At 44.9% G+C, this 26881-nt stretch overlaps 1 protein-coding gene across 1 annotated transcript in view; it reads left to right on the top strand.

Annotated features, from left to right (window-relative positions):
• NEK11 (NIMA related kinase 11) overlaps nucleotides 1–26881 on the top strand; it is a 968483-nt gene that overhangs the window by 474741 nt on the left and 466861 nt on the right. The window contains exons 6-7 of the mRNA XM_078663876.1: nucleotides 21682–21831; nucleotides 21916–21994. Of these exons, the coding sequence (XP_078520002.1) occupies nucleotides 21682–21831; nucleotides 21916–21994 (229 nt within the window). The remainder of the gene's footprint in view (nucleotides 1–21681; nucleotides 21832–21915; nucleotides 21995–26881) is intronic.

Below are 26881 nucleotides of genomic sequence, written 5' to 3'. Positions count from 1 at the left end.
ACAGTAGGCAAAGGTAGCCACGGTCTCTCATAAATAAAGTCCCTGCCATCACAGAACATTAAAAGAAGCGCGTGGGCGTAAGAGGACTTTACAGCTTAAAAGGCAAATGCATGAGAAAGGTTTTTGCAACAGAACAAAGGCTGACAGCCACAAAAAGGGTTATTTGTTTGCAGGCATGAATATTTTATTGTTAAGCCTTGAAAAAATCATGGCATACCTTTGCCAGAGCAAAACATATGGTAGTCAGCCGTACAACGTCAGACAAAAAAAGTTTTGACTAAATTTCATTTTACATCAAGAACTCCCTGAATTTGACTTTTTATTTGAAATTACTAAATTTGCAAATCTTAAATATCGTCGACAATTATCCTATAATTCTTGCAGGAGGCCTTTGGCAATCAACCTGTTCCATCTTTAACATACTTGAAAATATCAGTGCCTCCGGGCCCTACCCAGTGGATTCAAAAGACGCCCCCTTCAGAAACCTAAACTCAAAAGCAGTTTCTTTTCCATAATCATTAAATGCCCTCCCTTTTGCCACCGAATGGCAGTCCAGCGATTTGTTGCTGGTCCCTGTGTTGCGGAGGTGGTACCCAAAGGTGTTGTATATTTATTGCAGGGGGTACTTGAGTCACAGGATGCAACTCATGTAAAATAAGTGTCCTGGTAACAGCAGATTCACACGATTGAGATTTTATCCGTATTTGTGAAGCGCAAACATATAACCCCTCAAGGGATTCAAGGTGCTGGGGGCCGTCGGGGAGATGAAGTGAGCTATTGCCCACAGTCACATGATGCTGAGCTGCCACCGGCACCGGGGATCAAACCGCTGCCCTGCGTTCTGGAGTCAGCCGCTCTGGCCGCTGCGACACACCTCTAGGTGTCACTGAGATGGCTATCGGTGAACACACCATGCAGTGGCATAACACAGGACCCCGCAGCCCCAATGGTGCAGGGAGCCCACACGCTCCAGGGGGCCCCCTCAGCACAGTACTTTGGCCGGAGAGTTCCCGATTGAGTCTGGAGGGGGCCCCTCCATGTACCTTGCAGGGGAATCCCCTCAAGTTTCGTTACGCCACTGACACCATGAGTCCACTATAGCAAGAACCCAATGTGGTGCACCAGTAATGTTCAATCTCAGACTCTGAGAAGCCTCTTGCAAGGTGCCCATTGCCTACCGATCGCCTTCAATCCACTTCAGAACCCACTAGGAAGTACACGTAGCTGGCACCAACTTCTTAACAGCAAGGAGACCGAATACCAACCGTGCTACAGCACCACTTCCAACCATTCTCCAATCACCCCACAGAGGACACTCCTTCTTAGGGTCAGCCAAATACTGAAGAAACTGCCTTCACTCAACACCCACACCACCGCCAACCAGTCAGCAGTCAACTGAATTCTGGAACAGATTAAAAACATGGCTGTTTCCAGCAGTTCCCTGAGCCTTTGCCACCTTACAGTGTCACACTAAGCACAAATGACACCGCCCCACGTGACACATGAGACCAACCATCGGTCCACAAAAACACTTAACCTGTACAAAACATACTTCCCTCTGACATCCCTCACTCCCGAGAGAGCTGGTGAACGGCACAATGTGCTCCACAAACACCACCCAGCATTGCATCCTGTTGTTCTCTGTTCAGTTACATTCTAGTATGGACAGGCAGTATGCATTATCTACATTTTGTGTTGTGTGGTTCGAATGCTGTGTTGCATGTGGCTAAGGCTGCTTCAGACCGCGCAGAAATAAGACATGTTAATCAGCTGTACGTCACATACAAGGGTCAATAGGGTGATTATATGTAAAAGTATGACAAAGACGAACCATTCGTTTACCATTAAAATGTTATTATTTTTTGTTTTCTGTTGATAATTTCGGATTTCGTCTGTGGAGAGTGCACTTAAATGACATATCCTTGCAGCTAAACCCTGATACCGCAATTCATTGGAGAGAAACGTAGATTATTGTGCATATACAGAAATCTTTCACATATAACCTATTCTTTCACTAGTGATCAGAGTTAATCGCATCCAGGTGATGGTTCATAGAAACCAATCTAATTAGTTATGTTAATGATATTACATAATGATTCATTACAGAGGTCCGAAAATAAGTTCTTCAGGACAATAACTGGCCTTCCCAAAAGTACCCCCCTCCTCCCCCTTAGATATGAGCTGGGCAGAAAGGGAGTGGTCGATTTGGCAATGCTTCGCCCGATATTGTGTTGAAGACGACTCTGGATTACTCCAGAATTTAAGCATTATGCTGAGGGTTTTTTGGCGTTAATCAAGGAGGATGTTTTCCATAAGATCAAATGGCTAAAAGACTTTAGATCCTTGTTATGTTTGTTGGGTCTCCAAACCCTCTGGGATAACCCGCCAGGTGCCCTTTTCCCTAGTAAAATTACTGTAAAGGAGTTGTATTGGGACTATGTGGCTGAGCGGGCTTGGAGAAATACTGACTCTAGAACTATGACAGGATGTTATGTGGAATCTAAAATCTCTCCTGATTATGATCTTTATTGGGACCAGATAACAAAGCCATGGGATAGGAAGCTTTTATGTCAATTGAGGATAGGTGCTCTTCCGTTGAGGTCTGGAGAACCTGGTCTTACGGGCCAAGCGGCGCAGGGCACGCCTAAGATCCCCGAGTTCACCTGCCTTGACCGACAGAGACACTGGACACTGTTAGGCGTAGAAAAGTAGTTTTATTAGCTGCAGCTAAGCACAGTTATCTAAGAAGTACCAACAGTTAGGTTCTCAAGAGACTGCCACTTCAATCTGTGGCGCACAGTCTATTATACAACGTAAGTTTACAATGACAACTCCCAAGATACACGAAACTAACGAATAGGAATAGTTCGAAAACAAGTATCAGATGTCTAAATCACACCCTCCTTTCAGACCCCGTGTGTTCCCCTCCCATTAGGTTAATCAACACAGGCAACCATAATCCAGCTTGCAGGTGGTAAAACATGTGTAGAATGCTTCAAAAAGGAGAGCTATGTAACAAGAGAACACACGGAGAGAATAGTGAAGGCCAGTTAAATAAGATAAGGAAGAGAAGAATGGTGGGACCCAAACAGTGGAGTAAAGTCACGGATTAATCAGTCTAGACATGGCTTTGCGAACTCGGCCGGACCCTGACATCAGTATTGCACACGAGGACAAAGGTTGCTCGTCGACAAGAAAAACACCGCGCAGCTGAAAGTGGCAGAAAATACCATTTTCCTTACGTTAGCCGTGCTGCCTGAGTGAGGCAACATAAAATGGCGACTGAACGTAAAATGGAGACTGTAGCAAAGCGAGGCTGAAACTACGTAACCTCAGACCCTCCTTTTGCCATACTCAGGCAAAGCAAAAGGAACCCATGTCAATCTGAGGCGATGTCAATGGTCATGAGGTCACTAAGATGCTGTTGCACCATCATCTTAATATTTTCAGTCTGTTGTGCTACTGGTTTAGAAACACAGATCGTGGCACAAAGTCCACAAACAGCTGGACCACACTGCAGACAAAGACAACAGGAAAAGATGAGTGCTAGAATCATTCCAAGGAAAGTTAGTACTTTCCATCCCCAAGTGGACAGTAGTCCCCAAAACCATCCCATCACAGACCAATCTCCAGTATCTTGGTGTATGGATTCAGAGATGACATGTAGCTTAGAGATGGCTTGGTATACCGTAGGGGCGTTATCAGGAATGTAAATACAGCAACTAGACCCAATCAATTTGCAAACTCCTCCTTTGTCTGCAAGCACTATGTCTAACAGCATCCTGTTCTGCAAAGTCATAAGTCGGTCCGCCTGAAGCTCAGCAGTTAAATTCTTCAATGCTCCAGAAGTGACATTAATTGTGGCATCAACCACACGGACCAACTGTCTGATATTTTTACTATTGGCCATCGGACCCCAAAAGGGAAGGAATCCTTTCAGAAAATCCCCTCCTTCTTGCCCTGCTGTGTCTTCCGAATCTATTACTCCTCTAGTAACTCTCTTCTTGTGATAATCAGCAGGAGCAGTATATGTAGGAGGGAGGAGAAAGGCTATATAACATGTTCCCGAAAAGTGTGTGGGAAGCCATGTATAAGCTTTATCGTAACAGATAAAATATGTACCTTGTGATGCCACCAACGGTGCGGGAGTAGAAGGAGTATAGACATAAGTGTGGGAACAGTTGCTCCTCTCTTGCTTGGTTTTCGTATTCTGGCCATTTATTTGTAAGCATAAATGACCTTGCTGGGGTAGTACCCAAATAGGTGCAGAATTCTGCTGTTTAAGCTTGTCAGTAAGACTAAGAGTATAACGAGTTATATTCCACCCATCATACGCTCTCTTTTCATCTTTGGGAATCTTGATGATGTCAGCAATCTTTGCCATAGTTACAATGCCCTTTATCAACGAACTGTGACTGAAATCCACTCCACCATTATAGGATCCACCAGAAGGATATCTGAGTAGATTCTGGTATGTATTGGAAAACATGGCCAGATAAGCCCAAGCAGAACCTTCGTATGAAAAAGGGAGAACTAGATACGGCATTCCTCTTTGTGTATTATGTGGTATGAGGCCACATACCCAACAATCAGTAATATTTACAATCAATTGATGCTGGTGTAACAGTTGAATGAACGAATTGTTAAGATATTCCATTCTTCTCATTTGCTCGTGATCTGGGAGTGAGTAAAATTTATGGGGTGAAACAGTAGTAGATGGAGTCAAAGGGGCAGAAATAGGAACAGGTACTAACTGTAGAACATGAATAAGCCATCCAATGCATGCTAATAAACTACTCAAACCTACTAAAACACACAATGCTACGCCACATCGACCAAATAATAACTTCTTATAATGAGCTCTCTTCAATATTTTCGCATCACTTCCTTTCCCTGTACTATCCATTACTCTAAAAGCGTTGCTCACGATAATCTTCCTAGATCACTTGGCTGTGATTGTTAGCCGTCCTATGACACTGCAAGTCCTGTTGACCTAGTCACTATTCAGGTCACAGCTCAAGACTCCTACCGCGACCCTGCAACTTGATGGATAAGGGAAGGAAAAAACTTTTCTTTATTAGCAGAATGTAAAGAAAAGGAAAGTTAGAGTTTAATTGTCTTCAGAGGATCTTTTTCTTAAATTGTATCGTCTCTTTCCGGGTGTTGTTTGGTCCTGGAACAAATGTTCGGGATCTGTTGTATTAAGTCTCAGATGAGAAGGTACAGCTTCCTGCAAAACATCATCGTCCTCTTTCTCTGAACTAGTCCAATCCAGGTGTGCACTGTTAAATGGAATAAACTTGGGTATCTTTTCGCACTCACTATCACCAACGCCTTCTCGGACCCACTGGTCATAAGGCAAAGGCAATGGTACCCTTTTACAGTGCACACCATGAATCCAATGTCTTTTTCCCAGGACCTTGACAGCCGTACGAGTTGTAAGCAGGACTTGTCTTGGAGGCCCCCAGCGACGTTCCAAATTCTTTTTCCTCTGGAAGTTCTTCAGACACACCCAATCTCCAGGCTGGATGGTGTGTCCGGGATCTGAAGAGGCCTCTGGTAAAGCGTTTTGAACCTGTTGACGAATGACATGCAATTTAGTGGTGAGATCATGCAAATAGTCAATCAACAGTGGATAGGGGATATCTGAGTACTCCTTGGGTCTGGGGACTCCCCAGACATTAGCTGGACGTCCAAACACAATCTCGTATGGGCTAAGCCCCAAACGAGAATGAACAGTTGTTCTAGTAGAAAGGAGTGCTAAAGGTAATGCATCAGGCCAAGAAAGGCCCGTGCTGGCCTGAATCTTTGCTAGCTTAAGTTTGAGAGTACCATTGTAACCCTCTACCAGACCCGCTGACTGAGGATGGTTTGCTGCATGGAATTTTTGTTTAATGCCTAAACCTACACACACCTTTTGCATAATTTGACCTACAAATTCACTTCCATTGTCACTCCAGACAATGCGCGGCAAACCAAACCTCGGGAAGAATTCTTTCAAGAGTATTTTAGCAGTGGACAAAGCAGTATTGTCCTTTAGGGGGTAGGCCTCTATCCATCTGGAAAAGGCACAGACCACCACCAGGACGTACTTGAGATTATTGGAACGCTCCATATGGATGTAATCTATCTGCAGTACTTCAAATGGGTATGTAGGGGGTGCAAAGTGACCTGCTGGAGTTGGAGTTCCTTTTCCTGGATTGTGCATCAAACAAACAATGCAGTGTTTCACCACATTTTCTGCACATTTTGGAATACCCTCATTCTGCCATACTGGAGCTAAAAGTTTGCATATACCACGAGCATTAATATGAGCTGGTCCATGAGCCATAGTAACTACCGGCAGTACATACGCATTAGGTAGCAACCATCGCTGATGCTCTGACAATTCCGTCCAACAACCCGTATCATCCAATATTCCCGTACTTTCTTTCCACGTACTCAATTCTTTCTCAGTAGCCTCCTTCTGAATTGCTTTCACACTTTCCACTGTGTTTTCACACATACCAGCTTCTGCAACCCATCTAGCAGGCCCTGCAACATACATGCGACTTTCAACATTCCTCGCTGTTTCCTTCGCCACCTCGTCTGCAAATGCATTCCCTCTACCCACGTCATCAGTAATCTTCTTGTGCGCACTGCACTTTACAATCGCTATCTGAATAGGCAAGGCAAGTGAATCAAGAAGATCCGTTACCAATTGACCATGCTGTATTTTAGTTCCGTGGGAGGTAAAGAATCCTCTTTCCCTCCACAAACGACCAAAACTATGGGCAACGCCAAACGCATATTGACTGTCAGTATAGACAGTCACTCTTTTCCCTTTTGCCAACACACATGCTCTTGTCAACGCAAACAGTTCTGCAGCTTGCGCTGAGTTATGCAAAATACGTGCAGTTTCTACCACTGTGTACAACGTCGTGACTGCATAGGCAGCCGTTGTTTCACCGTTAGGGAGCTTGAAACATGACCCATCCACCCATAGGGTACCATCTGGATCCACAAGCGGTGTATCCTTAAGGTCTATCCGACCCTTCGTTTCTTCTTCAGTGCGAAGAAAACAATCATGCTGATCTTTGTACATTGTTAACATCCAGAACAGGCAACAATGTGGCTGGGTTCAAGACATTACACCTTCTTATATGTATATGACTAGCTAGAAGCGTCAACTCATATCCAGACAAACAAGCACTCGTTAAATGCTGAGTTTTTGTTCTATTCAGAAGAGTATCCACTGCATGTGGAACCATCACATTAAGAGTATGATCTAACACTAGTCCAGCAGACTGACGAATAGAAATGGCCGCTGCTGCTGTTGCTCTAAGGCAACTAGGTAATGCCTTCGCTACTGGATCTAATGTTGCAGAAAAATAGGCACACAGCCTTTGTTTGTCACCAAATCGTTGCGTTAAGACTGATAATGCGCAACCTTCCCTTTCATGCACATATAGTGTGAAAGGTTTACTGTAATCTGGAGTACCTAGCACAGAAGCAGAACACAAAGCAGTACGTAAGTCTGTAAAACTCTTTTGGCATTCATCAGTCCAAGGCAAAGGCTGAGGCGTATCTTTAAGTGTAAGTGCCAACAAAGGTTTAGCAAGAAGGGAAACATTAGGAATCCATTGCCTACAATAAGAGGTAATACCTAAGAAAGCACGCACTTCTTTCTGTGACAATGGTACAGGCATTCGTGCAATTGCATGAATACGTTCTGGAGTCAATCGCCTTCCCTCCTTCGACAAGAGATGACCTAAGTAGGTAACTTCTTGTCGGCAATATTGCAACTTGGAAGACGATACTTTATGATTCAAATCAGACAAATGCTGTAAGAGCGATACAGTCGCTGCTTTACAAGCAGTCTCAGAATCAGCCGCAATCAATAGATCGTCCACATACTGGATAAGAGTGGCACCTGAGGGCAAAGAAAATGTATCAAGTTGTGACTTCAAAGCTTGACTGTATATTGAAGGACTCTCACAATAGCCTTGAGGTGCGCGTTTGAACCGGAAGCTTCGACCTCCGAGAGAGAAGCCGAAAAGATCCCGACTTTCTGCAGCAATGGGAATGCTAAAGAAAGCATTCTTAAGATCGATCACTGAGAACCAGACTGCTGAAGCAGGAATCATAGTAAGCAAAGTCGTGATATCTGGCACAACAGGAAATTGAGGGACAACAATTGTGTTGACCTCTCGAAGATCAATGACAAAACGATAAACAGGTGGCTGAGGAGGATCAGTACATTTAAGAATAGGCAAAACAGGACTATTGCAGACGTTTCCTCTAGTCTCTTCAACCACACCCTTCTGAACCAGATCATGAACAATGGCCAACAAGGCTCGCTCACCATCACTGGAGATCTTATATTGAGGAACACGTGGCATCTTAACATTATCTTTGATAGTAATGACATACGGTGGAATCTGTAACAAACCAACATCATTTGGACCCACAGCCCAAAGTATAGCTGGAAGAGATTGCAACTCGGATGGCAGTTGTTCCTTAGAAACATACATTGGAGAAGTCGTTTTATCACCCAATGTAAGATGTACACCAGAGGGTGAACAATACAATGTAGCGTATAAACGTTTCAAAAGATCTAAACCCAACAAATTCTCTCTGCATCCTGTCATTAAGAGGAGTGGAGCCTCCAAATCATATGGACCAATGGAAATGGGCAAGGGACAAGAAATAGGATTTGAAACTGGGGCGCCAGAGAATCCTACGGAAACATTTGTTAAGCCGGACAAAGGTGCCCCAGGGAGTTTAGAACGCATTATAGAACTTCTCATAGCGCCAGTATCCAAGAGAAATGGTTCTGTAACACCTAATGCCATAACATTAACATAAGGTCCTTCCTGATCTACTGGAACTGATATGACTCCCTCACTTTGTCTCTGGCTGTCCTAGCTAGTATGGAAAGCAACATTCTCATTGTCGTAACAATAGTCATCATTGTAGTATTGTGCAGATTGAGAAGTCTGCTGGTCAAAATAATTCGCAGAGGTTGGAGGAGGAGAGGGACGTTGTTCCTGAGGAGGAGCACCACGACCTCTACCTCTAGACATGGATCGAGAATCACCACGACCTTGTGGCGCTAACGATCCACCATACCGTTGTAATAGAATCGGACAAGTGTTCTTAAAGTGACCATCCTCCTTACAGTAAGCACACTGGTTGGGGCCCAATGGAGCCCGAGGAACAGAGGGAACTGGCTTTTGCAACAACCTCTGAAACTGTGGGGGCTGGGAAAATGGGGGTTGAGCAGAACGAGGTGGATAAGCCTGTTGCAGAAGAACCTTCGTTTTCAAGTCTTTTGTCTTTTTCTCCGCTTTCTCCTTATCTTCCTTCTCCCTATTCTCATAATATTGAGCAGTAGCCAATATCTGGGCAGTGGAAGAGACAGCCCACGAACTCTCCGACTGTTTCAGTTTGTTGATAATTCTGGAAGTAAGTTAAAAACAAATTTGTCTACGAATAATTGCTGTCCCCCTTCAGTGCTCATGTCTTGCCCACTATGATCGATGAAAGTCTCCTCAAAACGAGTAAAGAAGTCAGAGACACTTTCATCCGTCTTTTGCTTACATGCCGCCAACTTATCCCAGTTAACACGCATCGCAGGCATTAGAGTCTTCATCAAATCTATGATTCTTCCAGGTAATTCTGTAATCAAAGCGTCTGGTTTAGCCCCACCTACTTGACCTACGTCTGCAGCCGTAATGGCAGCCCAATCACCACCTAAAGCTGCCGCATGATCCTGCCTACGAATCTTAGCCCATATAGCTTGTGGGACTACTGAGTAAGTCAATATCAGCCAAATTCATAATACAGGCGTCAACAGTCTGGGACAGCTCCTTATAATATCCAGCAGGATTCTTACGAGGGTCCGGTAAAGACTGTTTAAGAGCCAATACTTCCGATCTTTTCCACGGGTCATGTACCCATATGCGCTGAAAATGAGCAGGAACACCTGGATTATTACCTGCTTGAGGAACTGCATCTCTCCATATTGGAGGAACTTCTCGCATAGGATATTGTGTCGTCTTACGACGAACCGCAAGATCAGGTTCAGGAGAATTCTGAGAGAAAAGGGTAGACCGAAAAGCAACAAGTTGTTGAACAGCACGTTCCACAGCAGGACCCACGATCAATCCCTTATCAAATTGATCCTGGATGTCAAATAAATCCCGTGGAGGCGAGTCTAGATTTACGTCTTCCCACGCTTTAATCAAAGTATTGCACATCACATCAAATACGTATCTCTGTGTGGGCGCGTTCCATTGAAGAAAAGTATCTAATATATCACGTGTGTCATACGGTACACAACTCGTGATCCAATTAGAAGCAAGGGAATCCAATTTAGTTCGTTCTTCAAAATCTGGAAACTGACTACGAGATTGTCTCCTAGACGAAGCAGGAGAGAAGAAAAGAGGGCCAAGCAAAGGCGATAACAGACCTGCGACAGTATCAACTAAACGCCGTCTAGCTGTAGGAGAATCTGAAACTAAGACAGGAGACAGTGTATTCTGTAAAATGGAAGAAGAATCTGTAGCAAAAGAAATGACAGATGGAGAAGGCTGAGGCAAAGGAGATTGGGGTACAGACATTGTCGGCAAAGGAGGCTGAGGCAAAATGACAGGGACAGGTATTTGTGCAGGAAGGACAGCGGCCGCATTGGCACCAGGCCGTAAGGGTGGTGCATTGGCTCCTACCACGTAAGGCGGAGGTAATGTCAACAAATGGGACATGAAAGAATCGTCATCAGGATTTTTACTCTTTGTAACGGTAGACAATACAGGGTAGCATCTATCCGCTGCTATACGATGTTGTCTGTCCGACACCTGAATCATCTGATCAGTTTCATCATTGTTAAATTGCTGGGCAGCCTGAAGAATCGTCACACTCTGCTCTTTCTTATCTTTCTTCATTTGCTTAATTTCTTTCTGTTTGGCTTCCTTGCGCCATAGGCGAAAAGAGTCAAACATTGCCGGCCTGGCTTTTCTCTTGAATAAAATCGCTTCCAAATTGTCTAAAATCTCAGTTTCAAATGACCCGTGTTGCGGCCATTGTAAAACACCGTCTTTTTTAGTGTAACGGGTCCACATGTCATTAAAAACTATAGGACCCACACCATGCTTTGAGTATAACTCATAATTAGGAGTTCCAACTGGAGGAATCGGACACGAATCCTCCAACCGGGAGTCCGCAGAACAAGCACAACAACAAAATCTCTTAAATTTACTAAATCCAGGCATTTTAACCTTACAAACGTCAAGGGATCTATTTAGACAATGTAGTCACAGCACAAACGTACTTACCCCTTGGCTTCGGTTAGCGCGCTAACCGAATAACAAAAATACAAAACAAAGAGAGTGGGCGCTACCCACAAATACTTAACTAAATGCTTTTCTCACGCCAACAGATGTCCGTCTATCGTCTCGCGATACCAATCATCACCAGGGATCAAGGCAGGGCGACAGTCAGGGCAGCAGTCGTCAGCAGCCGTCGGGAAGGAGTAGCCACGCTTCAAAAGACCTTCGGTCCACTTCGACATGCAGGGGTCGCTCACGTGGTTCGCAAAATCCTCCGGAATTTTCCTGCGAAGCTCCTCACGACTCTCGGGCAAAACTACTACCGCTGAAGTCGCCCACACGTTGGGCCGCCAATTGGAGAACCTGGCCTTACGGGCCAAGCGGCGCAGGGCACGCCTAAGATCCCCGAGTTCACCTGCCTTGACCGACAGAGACACTGGACACTGTTAGGCGTAGAAAAGTAGTTTTATTAGCTGCAGCTAAGCACAGTTATCTAAGAAGTACCAACAGGTAGGTTCTCAAGAGACTGCCACTTCAATCTGTGGCGCACAGTCTATTATACAACGTAAGTTTACAATGACAACTCCCAAGATACACAAAACTAACGAATAGGAATAGTTCGAAAACAAGTATCAGATGTCTAAATCACACCCTCCTTTCAGACCCCGTGTGTTCCCCTCCCATTAGGTTAATCAACACAGGCAACCATAATCCAGCTTGCAGGTGGTAAAACATGTGTATAATGCTTCAAAAAGGAGAGCTATGTAACAAGAGAACACACGGAGAGAATAGTGAAGGCCAGTTAAATAAGATAAGGAAGAGAAGAATGGTGGGACCCAAACAGTGGAGTAAAGTCACGGATTAATCAGTCTAGACATGGCTTTGCGAACTCGGCCGGACCCTGACATCAGTATTGCACACGAGGACAAAGGTTGCTCGTCGACAAGAAAAACACCGCGCAGCTGAAAGTGGCAGAAAAGACCATTTTCCTTACATTAGCCGTGCTGCCTGAGTTAGGCAACATAAAATGGCGACTGAACGTAAAATGGAGACTGTAGCAAAGCGAGGCTGAAACTACGTGACCTCAGGTCCCTAACTGGCAGGTGGCGGGGTTCATCAAATACTATTTGCCCCGCTTGTGGAATTGCAGGGGAGACCACTGGTCACTTTTTATTCGCCTGTCAAGCCTATGCCGTTCCTAGGCAAATCTGGTTGAAACCTGCATGTAAAAACTTAGGAACCAAAAGTAGCATTGTAGCCCTGAGAATTATTTGTACTAGTTCTTGTTTGCCACTGGCCATAGCAGTAGCGACATTTACGGGGTGGGCCTGGTCTATTAGGTTTAAATTGTTAGACAAGTAACTGTTTACATTGGGAGGGTTTATTGAAGCTACCTGATGCAGTTTGTATTTTATATCCTATGTATACATATTTATATTTATGCTTTTTATGGATAGTACTTGCTTTTATCTGTTAAGAGGCAACCATTTAATACTGTTTAAACATTTTTGTATGTATTGTGCTTTTATGAGAAATACTCGAATAAAGCCTCTTTGAATTGATATGCGTGTGCCACTAAATTTCTGCTCTTGGGTTAATTATTGCTTTCATAATGTATGGCATCTTTGTGCTTATTTTAACATGCCTACCTTTTTTGTACCATTCTGGGCCATCCATCCATCGCTGTGTATTGTATTTGGCTGTGTAAGGTTAGTAGTGAGTTTTAAGTGCCTAGCAGTGACTCCAGATGATTAACATGAACATGGAAGGAGTCTGAGCCTGTTGAAGGTCTTTGCAGTGTTTTCTGTGTAGGGGTGGGAGTTTGCTGGCTTTACATGGGTCAGTTCTTCATTGCACTGTGTGGCCAGATTGATTTCAGGACCTCATCAGTAGCTGGGTAAAAATATGTAATGCAGGTCTGTGCACAGGATGGTGTGGTATGTGTGTGGTAGCTGTACCTGACTGCTTCTATGATGTATGTGGGTGTAGTGCCTGGAGGCCTGTGGCTTTGGTGCAATGTTGTGCATATGAGGCTGTCAAGGGGTCTTTCTCTATTGTGTTCTGTTTCAAAGATGCAAATCAAGCCTGTTGGCACTTGGGTACCAGCACAGCAGGGTCATACCACACACCTCCTGGGGTTTAGAAAAATGCTCAAAACTTGGCTGTTTGAGCAGGCTTATGCTTAATCCGTTGCTGCTTTGATACTGTTCAAGTAAAGCGCCAAGAAACCTCCCGGTGTACGTGCGCTATAGACATTTTTATTAACATAACATAACACCTGATATTGTTTTACCCAAAGGTCTATTAGCCTACCAAGAGTGACAGAAACAATTAAAAAAGACTCAACTTTGACGTATATCGACCAGATATGACGTGTTGTCATGTTTAATATCGATTGAGTTGTTTCAGCAATTAAATGTGAACCTCAATCAATAGCTCAGGATATCTAAATGCCTCACCCTTCACCCCAACAGACCTACTGCAAACCACTATCTCTTCACATTAGTGCACGTGCAGCATCGATCCACTGTATGTTGTACCTTTTTAATATAGTGGTATGGAGTGATGATAACATTAAGCATGTATCCCTAAGGCGGCATTGTCAGTCCAACAGTCTTCATTCTCTGTGCTGTCGCTCTATGTTACTACAAAGTCTTTTGGAATTTTATATTTTATTTTCCTAAGCATTGCTCTTTTTTGTTTCACAAATTGCTGATGTTTTTTTGTATTAAAGCTACTTTTCATCTCCAAAAAGACTGTGTTGTATATTTGTATTTATATGTATGAACCTAGCGCCAAAATGCAATGAAACGCTGTATAGTGCCGTTCAAAACAAATTGTAGATTTACCCCATGAGGCTATTCACGAAGACATTTTGCAGTATGTAAAGTAGTATTCCTGTAGAACCCTTTTACGGACTCTTCCATGCCTTTATAAATTAACCACAGAACATTTCAAATGGAAATGAAATACAATATATATACAGGAATAGTCCCATACATTAGTACACATGGAGAAAACTCTGCCCTGTTTGCAGTTTTACTAATATGGAGTTTGACGTTCTGAGCCGATTTTCAGACACCTAAGAGTAGTAACGGAGCACTTCCGTAGTACTTCTCGGGGTACTCATTAATTAGTGTCCCACAAAACTTAAGGACCCCCCCATGCAAGGCAGTGGCATAACTAAACTTGAGGGGGTCCCCCTGCAAAGTACATGGAGGAGCCCCCTCTGGACTCACTCAAAAGCTCTCAGACCAGGACACTGTGCGGTGAGGGGCCCTGGAGCTCAGGCTCCCGCACTGCGGGGGCTGTGGGGACCTTTGTTACGCCACTGCTGCAAGTTACATGGAGTATCCCCCTTCGGAATCAATCAGGAGGTCTCAGGCCAGGGTACGGTGCTGAGGTGGCCCCCTGCAGCTCGCCTCCCACACCGGACTGGGAATACAAACCAGCCTTGGCGATTCAGTATAACCTGCCCCGAGGTAGGGGTCGGGGCTGGGGGTAATACTAGTGTAGTGAGAAGCACTGCGGCTGCTTTTGTTACAGGGGGCCGATACTGCAGCACTGCTGCAAAACGGTAAACAACCTTTACAACGCGGTCAAAACACCGCAGCGCCATCACAATGCAGATTTTACAACACAAGTCGTTACCACGACTTGCACTGGAGGGCGCTCTAGACTAAGGAATAGTAGATTTACTATTCCAACACCTTCCCTACTGTACGTAGGCTGGAGTTGGAATAGTAAATCATACTATTCCTAAGTCCAGCACCCTACAGCGCTAGTCGTGGTAACGACTTGCGTTGTAAAAGCTGCGTTGTGATGTACCGCAATCACAGCGGAGACTTATGGGGCCCGGGTCATCTCATATGCTGATGACACCCAGCTTTTGTTCACTTGCAGCAAAGGTGAGGCTTTTGATGGCGACAGGATAAAGCGCTGTTTGAGTGCAGTATTCGCGTGGTTTCTGAGGCACAGCCTGAAGTGCAACTCAGATAAGTCTGAGTTGCTTTTCTTCGGCTGTGCTCCTGATCCGGACTGGAAGTCCTGGTGGCCCCAGGACATGTTTCCCCCTGAGCAATCATCTTCCCAAGCAAAAAATCTGGGAGTGCTGCTTGATGATGCGCTCTCGTTTAGTCCCCATGTTATGGGGCTATCTGGGAAATGTTTTGGCATCCTCAAGATGTTGAGGAAGTTTCTTCCTCTGCTGTCCGTACAATATCGGAAGACAGTAGTGCAGGCGTTGGTGGGATCTAGATTAGATTACGCCAATGCACTCTTTGCAGGTCTGCCCAAGTATCTTCTGGCCAGACTGCAAGTTGTGCAAAATTCGGCGGCCAGAGCTATCTTCGGCCTGCCAAGGAGAACAAGCGCACAACTGCTTTTGAATAGGCTGCATTGGCTGTCTATTTCGAAAAGAATTAGATTTAAAATTCTGACGCTGGCCTTCAAAGCCCTTCATTCCATCGGTCCTAATTATATTAGGAAGCGGATTGCTTTCTATGTGCCTCGGAGGGTGTTACGATCTGCCGATTTGGCCAAATTGGAGGTGCCTCCGGCTAAGCGTGCTCGGATGGGAGAACGAGCCTTTCAATTTGTGGCAGCCCGATGTTGGAATGAGCTCCCTCTCCCTCTACGCAAAGCTACGAACCTCCTGGCGTTTAGGAAAGAGTTGAAGACTCTCCTCTTTTCTGCGTAATTCTTTTGACAACTGTGCTGCTCCTCTATGTGTCTGTAGATCTCAGGCCTCTTTGCAAAAGCGCCGGGACGCCCCCTTGGGCAGCCGTGCGCTCAAAAAATAGGCCCTTAACATAACATAACATAACATTTTGATCGCGTGGTAACATCATACATCCCTGCAAAACCGTTCCCCCGTAATGAAAACCCACCACTCAAATACTGGCCCCCAGCGTTCCAACCTACCGGGAAAATGCATGGTGCACGCTACGGCCAGTCCGGTACTGGCTGGGGGGGCCAATGTTACGCCACTGTCATAAATGTTTTGGTGAACCAGTTCCCCTGAGTAGAGTGAGAAGGACAAGGGACAGGTACATGAGCAGTTCCCATGGGTTTGAATTGAGTTAGACAATTATGTTCTGTGAAATTGTCTGGAAAATGCAATAGCTTGGACGAGGATACTGTGGCAGATGCTAAACACAGGACACACTTTGGACAGGTTATAAAATGTAAGTAGGCATTTTGGTCACTGCTTGTACTAGTGGGAGTGAAAGACAGGGGTGTCGTTATGGATGGTGCATCAAGTGCAGTGACACCGGGCCCACAGGAGGGAGGGGCTCAGCCTGCCCTGCTGTAGTTCTTTTCTGGCTCCCTGTTCACATAGGTTGCCTGCGGCTTCCTTCTGTGTTTACTCTGTGGAATACTAGGTGGGTTGAGGGGGAGTGCGAGATGAGGGAGAAATGGAGAAGAAAGAGGAAAGGGATGAAAGTCAAGGAGTGGGTGAGGAGGAGAGGAAAAGGTGACAGAATTGAAGAAGGCTTCTTAATGATTTGGAAAGAATATAAGGACGAGCAAAAGAACCATTGGGAGAGGAAAAGAAAGGGGTCAAAAATAAAGATGGCAGGGAGATAAGGGAGGAAGAGGATAGGGAGGAGTGAGAGAAAGGTGGGGGAAGGCAGAGAAAAGGAGATGAGTGGAGAAGTGGAAGGAGAGAATAAAGAACCCGGAGACCCGGAAGTTTAAATTCATGAGGTCACTTTGATTGCGCCATTTTTTTGAAAATGTGGTTCCTACTAAGGAGACAGTAGAAGACACAACATATCAGGAATTCAAGAGCAAAAGCACATTCATGCCTCCATCATCACATAGTATGTTGGATACATTCGAGGTGTTGGACAAGAAGGATGTAGGTAATCTTAATGTCAAACCTAGCAAGAACTCCAATATACCGACCCTGCATTGTCATTTCCGCCAGCTTGGAGCCAGGGCAGAGGGTGTAGGGCACTTTAACGACACTGTCCACAAGCTTCTCTCACATTCTGGAACCAAGGCACAAGTGCATAAAATAAGTACCTCAGACAAACTTTTGGACCTGTGGATACTCTGCCAGGAAGAAAGACTGCTGTGTTGCTACAAGGACTGACATTCTCCTGAACTGCTACTCTGAAGGAGCTGCTGCCTTCCTGTGCTGACCTGCTGCCCTCTCGTCTGAGGAAGAAGAACTGGACCTGCACCCTTCTCGAATCCAGGACCCCAGAGTGACTCAAAGGGCTAGTCTGCTGACCTCCTGGTCTGAGCCTCAGGGACATAACAGGCTCCCCACAGTTCTTGGACCCATCTTCAATGAGTTCCTGACACCCAAGAGGTGCCTCTCAGGTCCTGGACCTTGAGCTCATAATTCAAGGCTCTTTGCAACCACTAATGAGCCTCGTCGCACCGGAACTGCGCTGCTCATACCAAAAATCAGCTCAAGCCGATGCAGGCCAGTCTCCTCGCACCGCAAGCATTATTCGCCTGCGGAGGACCGCCAGTGTGAAGTACCAGCCCATCCATCCGCGATGCCAGGCTTGGTCCTCGTGCGACGCCGACCACCGCCAGCAACACTATACTTGATCCCAGCGACTTTCTTCAACGCGAACAGGACTCTTGCCACAAAACTTGGGAAGGTAAAACTTCAGCGGAACTAACCAGGGACTGTATCGGACCCACGCTCCATCACGGTTTGCCTGAACATTTTTCTTTGCCCTGTCCAACGCAACCAGTTTGCACGGTTGATGCTTTATGCTTTTAGGCGCTATATTTCAGTTTAATCTTTAAACATTCATAACTCTGGTTCTACTGATTGGATGTTTGTCATTTTGGTCTTGTTTTATTTATAACATTCAGCTTTATTTGTCTAACCTGGCATGGGATCTTCTTGTGTGGTGTTTTTACTGTTTTACTGTTTGAAGTGTTGCACAAATACTTTACACATTGCCTCTAAATTAAACCTGACTACCGGGGTGTTGAGCAGAGGTTAATTTCAGGTTGCTTCTGCCTTACCCTAGACTAGGATTGTGGTTGCTGCTTTACCAGAGCTCACACCCCTGTCAAGCAGTAACCCTATTTCTGACATCATGTCATTAGGTTCTTGTGTAAATTGGTAAAATTTCATGAAATGTGAACTGACAGTTATCTCGCATCACTTATCTTTTTACCCAAGCACGCACCACACGTTTACAACTCTTAGAAGACAGAGGCAGGAGACAGGATGAATAATATTAAATGTCTTTTTACAAGGCAGCATCTGTGTGCAGCAGTCTCCCGCTAGTATCTCGTGAGACTTTTTAAAACAAGATGCAAGCTCAGGTAAAAAAAAAAAAAAATACGAGAGTATGCATTGCTTAATTTTTTGAAATTTCTTGAATTTTGTGTAATTTTTGGGCGTAATTATAAGATTACCCAGGCCTAATCATCGTAAGCGCTTTGAAGGGTGTTAGTAATGATCACAAAGAGAGCAGGAGACTCAGAAACAATGCACTGAAGTGTAGAAATCACAAAAACAAAACGAAGGAAAGAGATGGAAGACAGACTCTTTGCATCAATTCATAATTCTTTCACTCACAAAGTCCTTGGAAATCACTAAGCTGTTTCCGCGTGGTTCGAAAGAAAAAATGTAAATGCGTATTTTAGCACTGAAACCCTAAGGCGCTCTGTCAAAGGGGCATGGTAAGGTGAATGTGGTACACCTGCACCCAGAATTACAGGCATCGTTCATTCCTGGTTGCAGGAATTCCTTGGGAAAAGAGAATTGAAATGGTTATCAGAAATACCATACCTGATTCTCAGTGCATTTCACCATTTTGCTTCTCCTTCACACCCGGAGATTACAGCAGCTTCTAGCCAGTGTGGAATTTCCGCATCTCCTGTAATTTCCTGTTCTGCCGGAAACTCAGTTTCTGTCTGAATCAGGAGTTACACTGATATTACCCTGCTCAGCTCTGCCAAGTTTCCCGAGTCCTTGTGTGATGTCCCACATCAGTCCAGTTTTTTTCTTTGAGTCTGGGGACATGAAGTCTTGTTTATTCCATTATAAAACATGACTACAAGTCCCAGAATTCAAAGTGAAAAACATGGACTGGAGCAACACATCACCCATGGACCTGGGAAACTTGGCAGCCATAATACTCTTGTGGGGCTCATATGGAGGTTGAATGTATGAAACCAACACTCCTGAACCGACATCTCTACACTGGAGATCAAGCAGTGTTTGGGGCTCATTTAAGTTTTTGTGGCTGGACTGTTAAAGCACTAGGCAGTGTGGCCCACCTACTAAACCTAGAGTTCCCTACCACCACGTAGGGGCATTTTGCTGAAAGTGTTCCCACCAGAATAACAGGAGCACCTTTGCAAAAATGTAATAACAGGCTTCATGCCATGCTATGCCAACACCTAGGCTGTGTTTCTGGAAATAAAAGCAATATCCCCAACACATACAGAGTTTTCTTTCTGCACAGGGGGGGGCACTCTCTTTTATTCCTGCCAATGATTTCCAAGACTGTCACAACAGCAGCAAACAGGAAACAGCAGCATCGGAAGGCAGTCATTAATTTGGAAAAAACATAAGTGCCAGGGCCCTTGTCAAAAGGTAATTGCAGCTTGCACCACCTTTTGCCTCCACTACCGCTGCGATGACAGCACCATCACGACTAACCATCACACTCATACAAGTGTGAAAATTAAGACTATAAACAAACATTAAAAATGACTAATACCTGCCACCCAAGCTATTCTTATCGATTTAGGTGGCAATTATTACTTATTTTAATGTATATTTAATTAGTGTGTAGGTTTTGTCGTGCTTTTCACAAAATTAGACAAACAGCGCCACCATGTGGCAGCTGTTATAAGAGCAGGTGTTGACAACAAAGTGCCGGTGCTGAGCACCCGAAACCAGATGTTCAAATTAAACACTGTCGGGAGACCAGCTTTAAGTAGTCAGGTCCTTCCAATTAGCCCGTCCTAGTTTCCCAGGTCTCCGCATTATATTCTGTTCCAGTGGAGTTTTTTTTGTAGGAATGCTGGAACTTCTGATCTTGCTTATTACATTATAAAACAGGACTACAAGTCCCGTATTTCAAAGAAATCACACCTGGACTGGAGCAGCACATCATACATTGGCCTGGGAGACTTGGCAGCTACTTCCAATGCTCTATAAGTTAGTCGGTTGTTTTCAACTTGGAGATTCCCCCATCTCTATAAAGCGGGGCATTAGCATGGTTGGCAGAAAAGATCACCTGCTGGTTAACTGCGGATGTCTGATTTCCACCAACCTGCAAGTGACCCCATAGATATGTTTAATATTAGTCCTAAATGTGAAGGGTAAGTAGTCTCAGTGGTTGGCTGGGTGAATGAAGGAGATAAGACAATGTATCCAGAATGCATGCATTCTGGTACCACGTCTGATATGTGCTGGAAATGTAAACCTGGTGTGTAATGGCTAATTTATTGTGGCTGCCCGAGATTGAGAGCTTGCTTGGTGTCAGACATGACTTGATATCACAGGGTACCAGGATTTGGAGACAAACAGCACAGAGCTGGACACTCATGTCCAAAATATGCACAAAGCTCTACTTAGTATTTGTTGGTATTGAAGTTAATTGGGACTGCAATGACCTGAGACGTATACTCTGTCTACCCAACTGGCTGCATATTACTGTTGTCCCAAGGCCTGCAGCTTTGTTGAAACGAGCATCCGGGAACTCGAATTGTAATATTCAGAGGAGGTCAGTGCTTAATTAGTGCCTGTGTCTTTTGGAGACCGGGCTTAGTTTTCATCATCACACTTTGCTTCAGAACAATAGGGAGAAAGGTAGAAAAGGGAGAAAGAAGGACATTCATAAAACAGTGATATCGGGAGAAGTAGGGACGAAAAAGTACTTGCAAAACTGAGATAAAGAGGCAAAAAGTGCAGGGCGGTGAAAGAAAGAGGCATAAGGTAGATCTTGGCATCTTGGCAGCCTTGGTATTCGAGACATACACACTCTCTCTCTCTCTCTCTCTCTCTCTCTCTCTCTCTCTCTCTCTCTAACATACACAAACACCCTCTGTGCTTCTCACAGTTGCTTTAATTCCAATACATCAGCAATGCATTCATACTGCAGTCCCCTAACTATTCTCCCTAAAGCCCTATTTTAGTTGTAGGTTTGTTATCTCTAGAGGTCTGTAACTCACTGCAAGTAGCAGATGTTGAAATCATCTACAAAGTTATTGCAGACTTTATGAGGATACTGGGTTGATCAGTGTAACTTGAATTCAGAAAGACAGGTCTAGTAAATAGCATGTATATTTCCTCTGGATCACTGAAAGACTAATCATAACAAGACCATCATTTTGTTAAACCCTCCCGCTCACTCAATTTCATCCTCTGTTGTAGGTCACTGGGATGCATATTGTATGAGATCTGCTGCCTAACCCATGCCTTCTCTGGGTACAATTTCATGGCTGTTGTTCTAAAAATTGTGGAGGGAGAAACACCTTCTCTCCCTGAAAGATACTCAAGGGCCCTGGACGCCCTGATGAAAAGGTACGTAGTTGAACTTGTACACTCTTTATAGCATTTCATTTGATAACAGCAACTTTGTAATGACGTTTTTGTCCTTTGTTTCAGCATGCTAAACAAAGAGCCCACCGAAAGACCTTCTGCAGGAGAAATTATTAAAAATACATTTTTTGAAGAACAGCTACAGGTATTTAATACATAACGTTTAAAAACATGATTATGAAAGTACACTATTTTGTTTAGTGAAACATACAATATAAAGTGATTTGAATGTTAAGATATCGAGAAAAGAAAAACAAAAGCTGGCATCTAAGAAACTTGCAGCATCCTTTGTTTTGGACCTGGCCCTCTCTGCAGGGTCACCCGCAAACATTTTGCCTTTACCCTCCACTTTTGGCTGAATTTGTTTTGGCTGGCATTAGAACTCTTTGCACTTTACTACTGATAACCAGTGCTAAAGCTAAAGTGCATGTGCTCACTCCTTAAAACATGGTAACATTAGCTTATTCCCAATTGGCATATTTCATGTACTTAGAAGTCACTAGTAAAATGGTACTACACGTACCCACGGCCTGTAAATTAAATGCTACAAGTGGACCTGAAAGCACTTATTGTGTCACCCTCTTAAGTAGCCCATTAATCATATATCAGACAAGCTATTGCAGCCTGTGGAGTTTTCAGCTGCCATTTCAACCTAGCAAATTAAACCTTGTGCCAAGCACAAACTTCCTTTTAAATACATATGTCACCCCTAGGGTAGGCCCTAAACAGCCCACAGGGCAGGGTGCAATGTATTTAAAAAGAAGGACATGTCATTTTAAGTTTTAGATACCCTGGTAGCGAAAAACTCTCACATTCGTAATTCTCTACTGCGAGGCCTACCTCTCCCTTAGGATAACATTGAAGTTACTTTATTACATTTAAGAAGTGGGAATTTCCAAATGGGAACAGGTACCCAGTTCATGTTTGATATCTTTGAAATGCTAATGAAAAATCATCTCTTATAGTAATGTTGGGTTATAAACTACATTTTTGAAAATGCCACTTTTAGAAAGTTTGTCTTTTTCTGTCTTAGCCAGTTAGTGCCTGTAGCCGGCTCTTGGTCACATGATTGGGTTTAGCTGACAGGTCAGCTTTGTGTATTCCCCCTACACAGCCACACACAATAGAGAGCTTAGGTGTGCCTGGATGGGCCATCACTGGCAGGATGGGAGGGCGGAGCTGACCACAACGGTACTCACACTTGAAACAGCTGTGTCCTGCCTCTACACAAAGTGCTGCATACCCACTGTAGTTACTTTAGAGCCAGGACAGGGAAGGCAGGATGTCTGAGGACCTCAAAGGGAAACCTCTAGATCCTTCTCCCACTTCAAAGGAAGGCGCCGGTATAAATATTGGATCCTAGACACCAACTCTTCAGTACACTTCTGGACCTGTGGTTACTCTGCCAGTAAGAAGGACTGCTGTGCTGCTGAAAGAGCTGTCACTATGTTGGCCTGCTGCCCTGCTGTGTTGACCTGCTGCCTGCTGCCCTCTTACCTGAGTGAGGCAGACTGCACCTGCATCTGTTGAACCCAGAACTCCAGAGTGACTCCAAGGGATAGTTGGCTGGCCTCCTAACTAGAGACTCGGGGAATTCCCAACTACCTTGATCCCAGCACCTAGACTCCGCTATGTGTGAGTCCTACCCTGCCAAGTGGTGCTACCCCAGTCCTGTACCCTTGGAAGTGGGCCTGAAGGTGCCTTGCTAGCCCATCTGTGGATCCAGCAGAACTGCACATCCCCTCTCCAATCCTGAGCAGAACCAGCTCCTCGCCTCTGCTGCAACGGTTTTCTCAGCACAAGGACTCCACATCGACATCACAGTCTGCATCAGAACTGCTGATTGTGCAAAGCTCTCCCGGCGCAGGCTCTTGCATCGTATATCTCTTGTCGACGACAGCCTCAATGATGGAATCATTTTTTTTGTATCAGAACCACACAGCTCCTTGAAACCAACGCATCGCCTCAACTGCATGATGCATCCTCAATGCCATATTACGCACCACAAGCCCTGGCCGAAGTGATCCTTAATGATGACGCTGAACCTCCCATCACTACCACACAGAACCTTGGAACCAACACAACACCTCAGCTGCACGATGCATCCTCAGCGCGGTACCACCGCAACCAGGATTTAAAGCACTCTCGTTCAGTGGGCCCAACTGAGTCCCTGTATCCAGACTGCGTTCCATTGTGGCCGGCCTGAACTTGTGTTTTGTCCTGGTCTTGTGCAAACAGATATCCGCAGTTGGCACTTTGTCCTTTTTGGCACTATTTTAACTGACATCTTTAAAATTGCATATTGCAGCTTCTACTGACTGGATTTTTGTCATTATGGTCTTCTTTTATTTATTAAGAATAACATAACATGTACATTTGTAAAGCGCATGTATCACCCGACGGTCTCAATGCACTGAATAACAGATGTATATTGTTTCCCAACTCAATGGTACTCATTTTACGCTATGTGTGAGTCCTACCCTGCCAAGTGGTGCTACCCCAGTCCTGTACCCTTGTAAGTGGGCCTGAAGGTGCCTTGCTAGCCCATCTGTGGATCCAGCAGAACTGCACATCCCCTCTCCAATCCTGAGCAGAACCAGCTCCTCGCCTCTGCTGCAACGGTTTTCTCAGCACAAGGACTCCACATCGACATCACAGTCTGCATCAGAACTGCTGATTGTGCAAAGCTTTCCCGGCGCAGGCTCTTGCATCTTAAATCTCTTGTCGACGACAGCCTCAATGATGGAATCATTTTTTTTTGTATCAGAACCTCACAGCTCCTCGAAACCAACGCATCGCCTCAACTGCATGATGCATCCTCATTGCCATATTACGCACCACAAGCCCTGGCCGAAGTGATCCTTAATGATGACGCTGAACCTCCCATCACTACCACACAGAACCTTGGAACCAACACAACACCTCTGCTGCACGATGCATCCTCAGCGCGGTACCACCGCAACCAGGATTTAAAGCACTCTCGTTCAGTGGGCCCAACTGAGTCCCTGTATCCAGACTGCGTTCCATTGTGGCCGGCCTGAACTTGTGTTTTGTCCTGGTCTTGTGCAAACAGATATCCGCAGTTGGCACTTTGTCCTTTTTGGCACTATTTTAACTGACATCTTTAAAATTGTATATTGCAGCTTCTACTGACTGGATTTTTGTCGTTATGGTCTTCTTTTATTTATTAAGAATAACATAACATGTACATTTGTAAAGCGTATGTATCACCCGACGGTCTCAAGGCGCTGAATAACAGATGTATATTGTTACCCAACTCAACGGTACTCCTTTTATTGACCTCAGATGGATGAAAGGCCAAGTGGACCCGCTGGGATTAGAACCTGTGACCATGAGGTCAAACACAGGCCCCTACAGTGGATGCATTTGTCAACTACGCCACCAGACCCGGCTACTATTTGCTTAAACTGAAGTGGGATCCTTTTGTGGTGTGTTTTCACTGTGTTACTGTTTGAAATATTGCACACATACTTTACACATTGCCTCTGAGTTAAGCCTGACTGCTCTGTGCCAAGCTAGCCAAGGGTTAAGCGCAGGTTAATTTAGGGTGTGCTTGTGACTTCACCTTGACAAGGATTGTGGTTCCTGCTTGAGTAGGGTTCCACCCTCCCTCAACCAGTAACCCAACTACGCTTTGTAAAAAATAAATGGATAAACAATAAGTAGTGGGGCTCTAAGGAGCCCTCCCAATGGCCAAATTGCTTGATACCAAAGCTGCTAAGTCTTGCTTCTACCTCATGCCTCTTTCTTCACCCTATATGTCCTATCACTCTGGGGCTTATTTCGATGTCGGGCGGACCGTTGTGGAGAAAGGATCGACCAACCTCCGGTTGGCCGTCCCGACCGCCTAATCATGATGCTCATGTTACAGCTGTAAACCGTCTGTAACACAAGCTAACATAGAGGAATGGGAGTTTGTGTTTATTCCCGCAGTGGTCAACAAGGGGGCATCTATGGTGCCACCTTGGCCCCCAACGGGAGGCCGAAAACAAAAGGGTGCCCTGCTAGGGCCCCCAAACATGTTTTCCGAAAGGGTTTCCATGTCAGAAAGGCCGGCATTGAAACCATGCTGGAAACCATGCATCGTAACGCCTTCTATTTGGATTACAGGCCGGTCTCTGACTGGCTGACGGGCTCCTGGAGCCCGTCAGAAGCCATCTGGAATGACCTGCCGGTTCAATTCTGACTAGCTGTAACATAATCAGCCAGTCGGAATTGAAACCAACGATGAGTGTCGGCAAACCTCCAACCTGAGGTCAGAGGCTTTCCGACACTCATCGTAAACGGCCCCAAAATCTCACTCATGCAGTTTCTTTTGCATACCTGGCTTCTCCTTTGTCACAATTTTCCTATTATCTTATTTCTTGTTTGTCCCTTTTCTATTTTTGTCTCTTGTTGCTCTGTGTTAAATTTTTGTGGAAAAGTAAATTTCGCCATGTTCTGTGTCCCTACGCCTCATCCATCATATGTTATGTGTGCATGACCAATATGCATATGTTATTCCCCATGTCTGATTACTGACGCAATTATAGTTGTGTCCATCTCTGATATGTCATTTTCCAGTCCTCGTGAATAATACGAATATCAGGCCTATGTAAAGTTATGTTGCCACGTTTCTCAGTGTGCACGTTATTCCATTATAAAGTCCCCGTTTCTAGGCCTCAACAGGGCCCGGACCACAGATTCAGCTCCTGTCTCCTGAAAGCCTCGCTGAGGAGCGATACAGCCCCCACCTGTATCCTCGACCTTTCACTTACTTCCTGCCTCGCAGTGCCCGGTGCAGCTTGGCTCTGCCTCTGAGTCTGCCAAAAGTATGTTATAGTTCCAGTTATCAGTTCAGTCCTCCTCTTCTGCATTCCTAAGCTACTGAACTGCATCAATAGTTTCCGTCATTGTCTAGCCTATTCGGCTCCACGTTAGAGAAATACTGTATTAATGGTCATTTAATATTCTTCATCACGCACTACGTGTAGAATAATGCATGGTCCAGTCTTAGAATCAAGTTAGCTTT

Source organism: Lissotriton helveticus, chromosome 10 (assembly GCF_964261635.1).
Source record: "Lissotriton helveticus chromosome 10, aLisHel1.1, whole genome shotgun sequence".
NCBI lineage: Eukaryota > Metazoa > Chordata > Amphibia > Caudata > Salamandridae > Lissotriton > Lissotriton helveticus.
The sequence above is the reverse complement of the archived record's forward strand: the minus strand, read 5'-3'. Positions and strand labels throughout refer to the sequence as shown.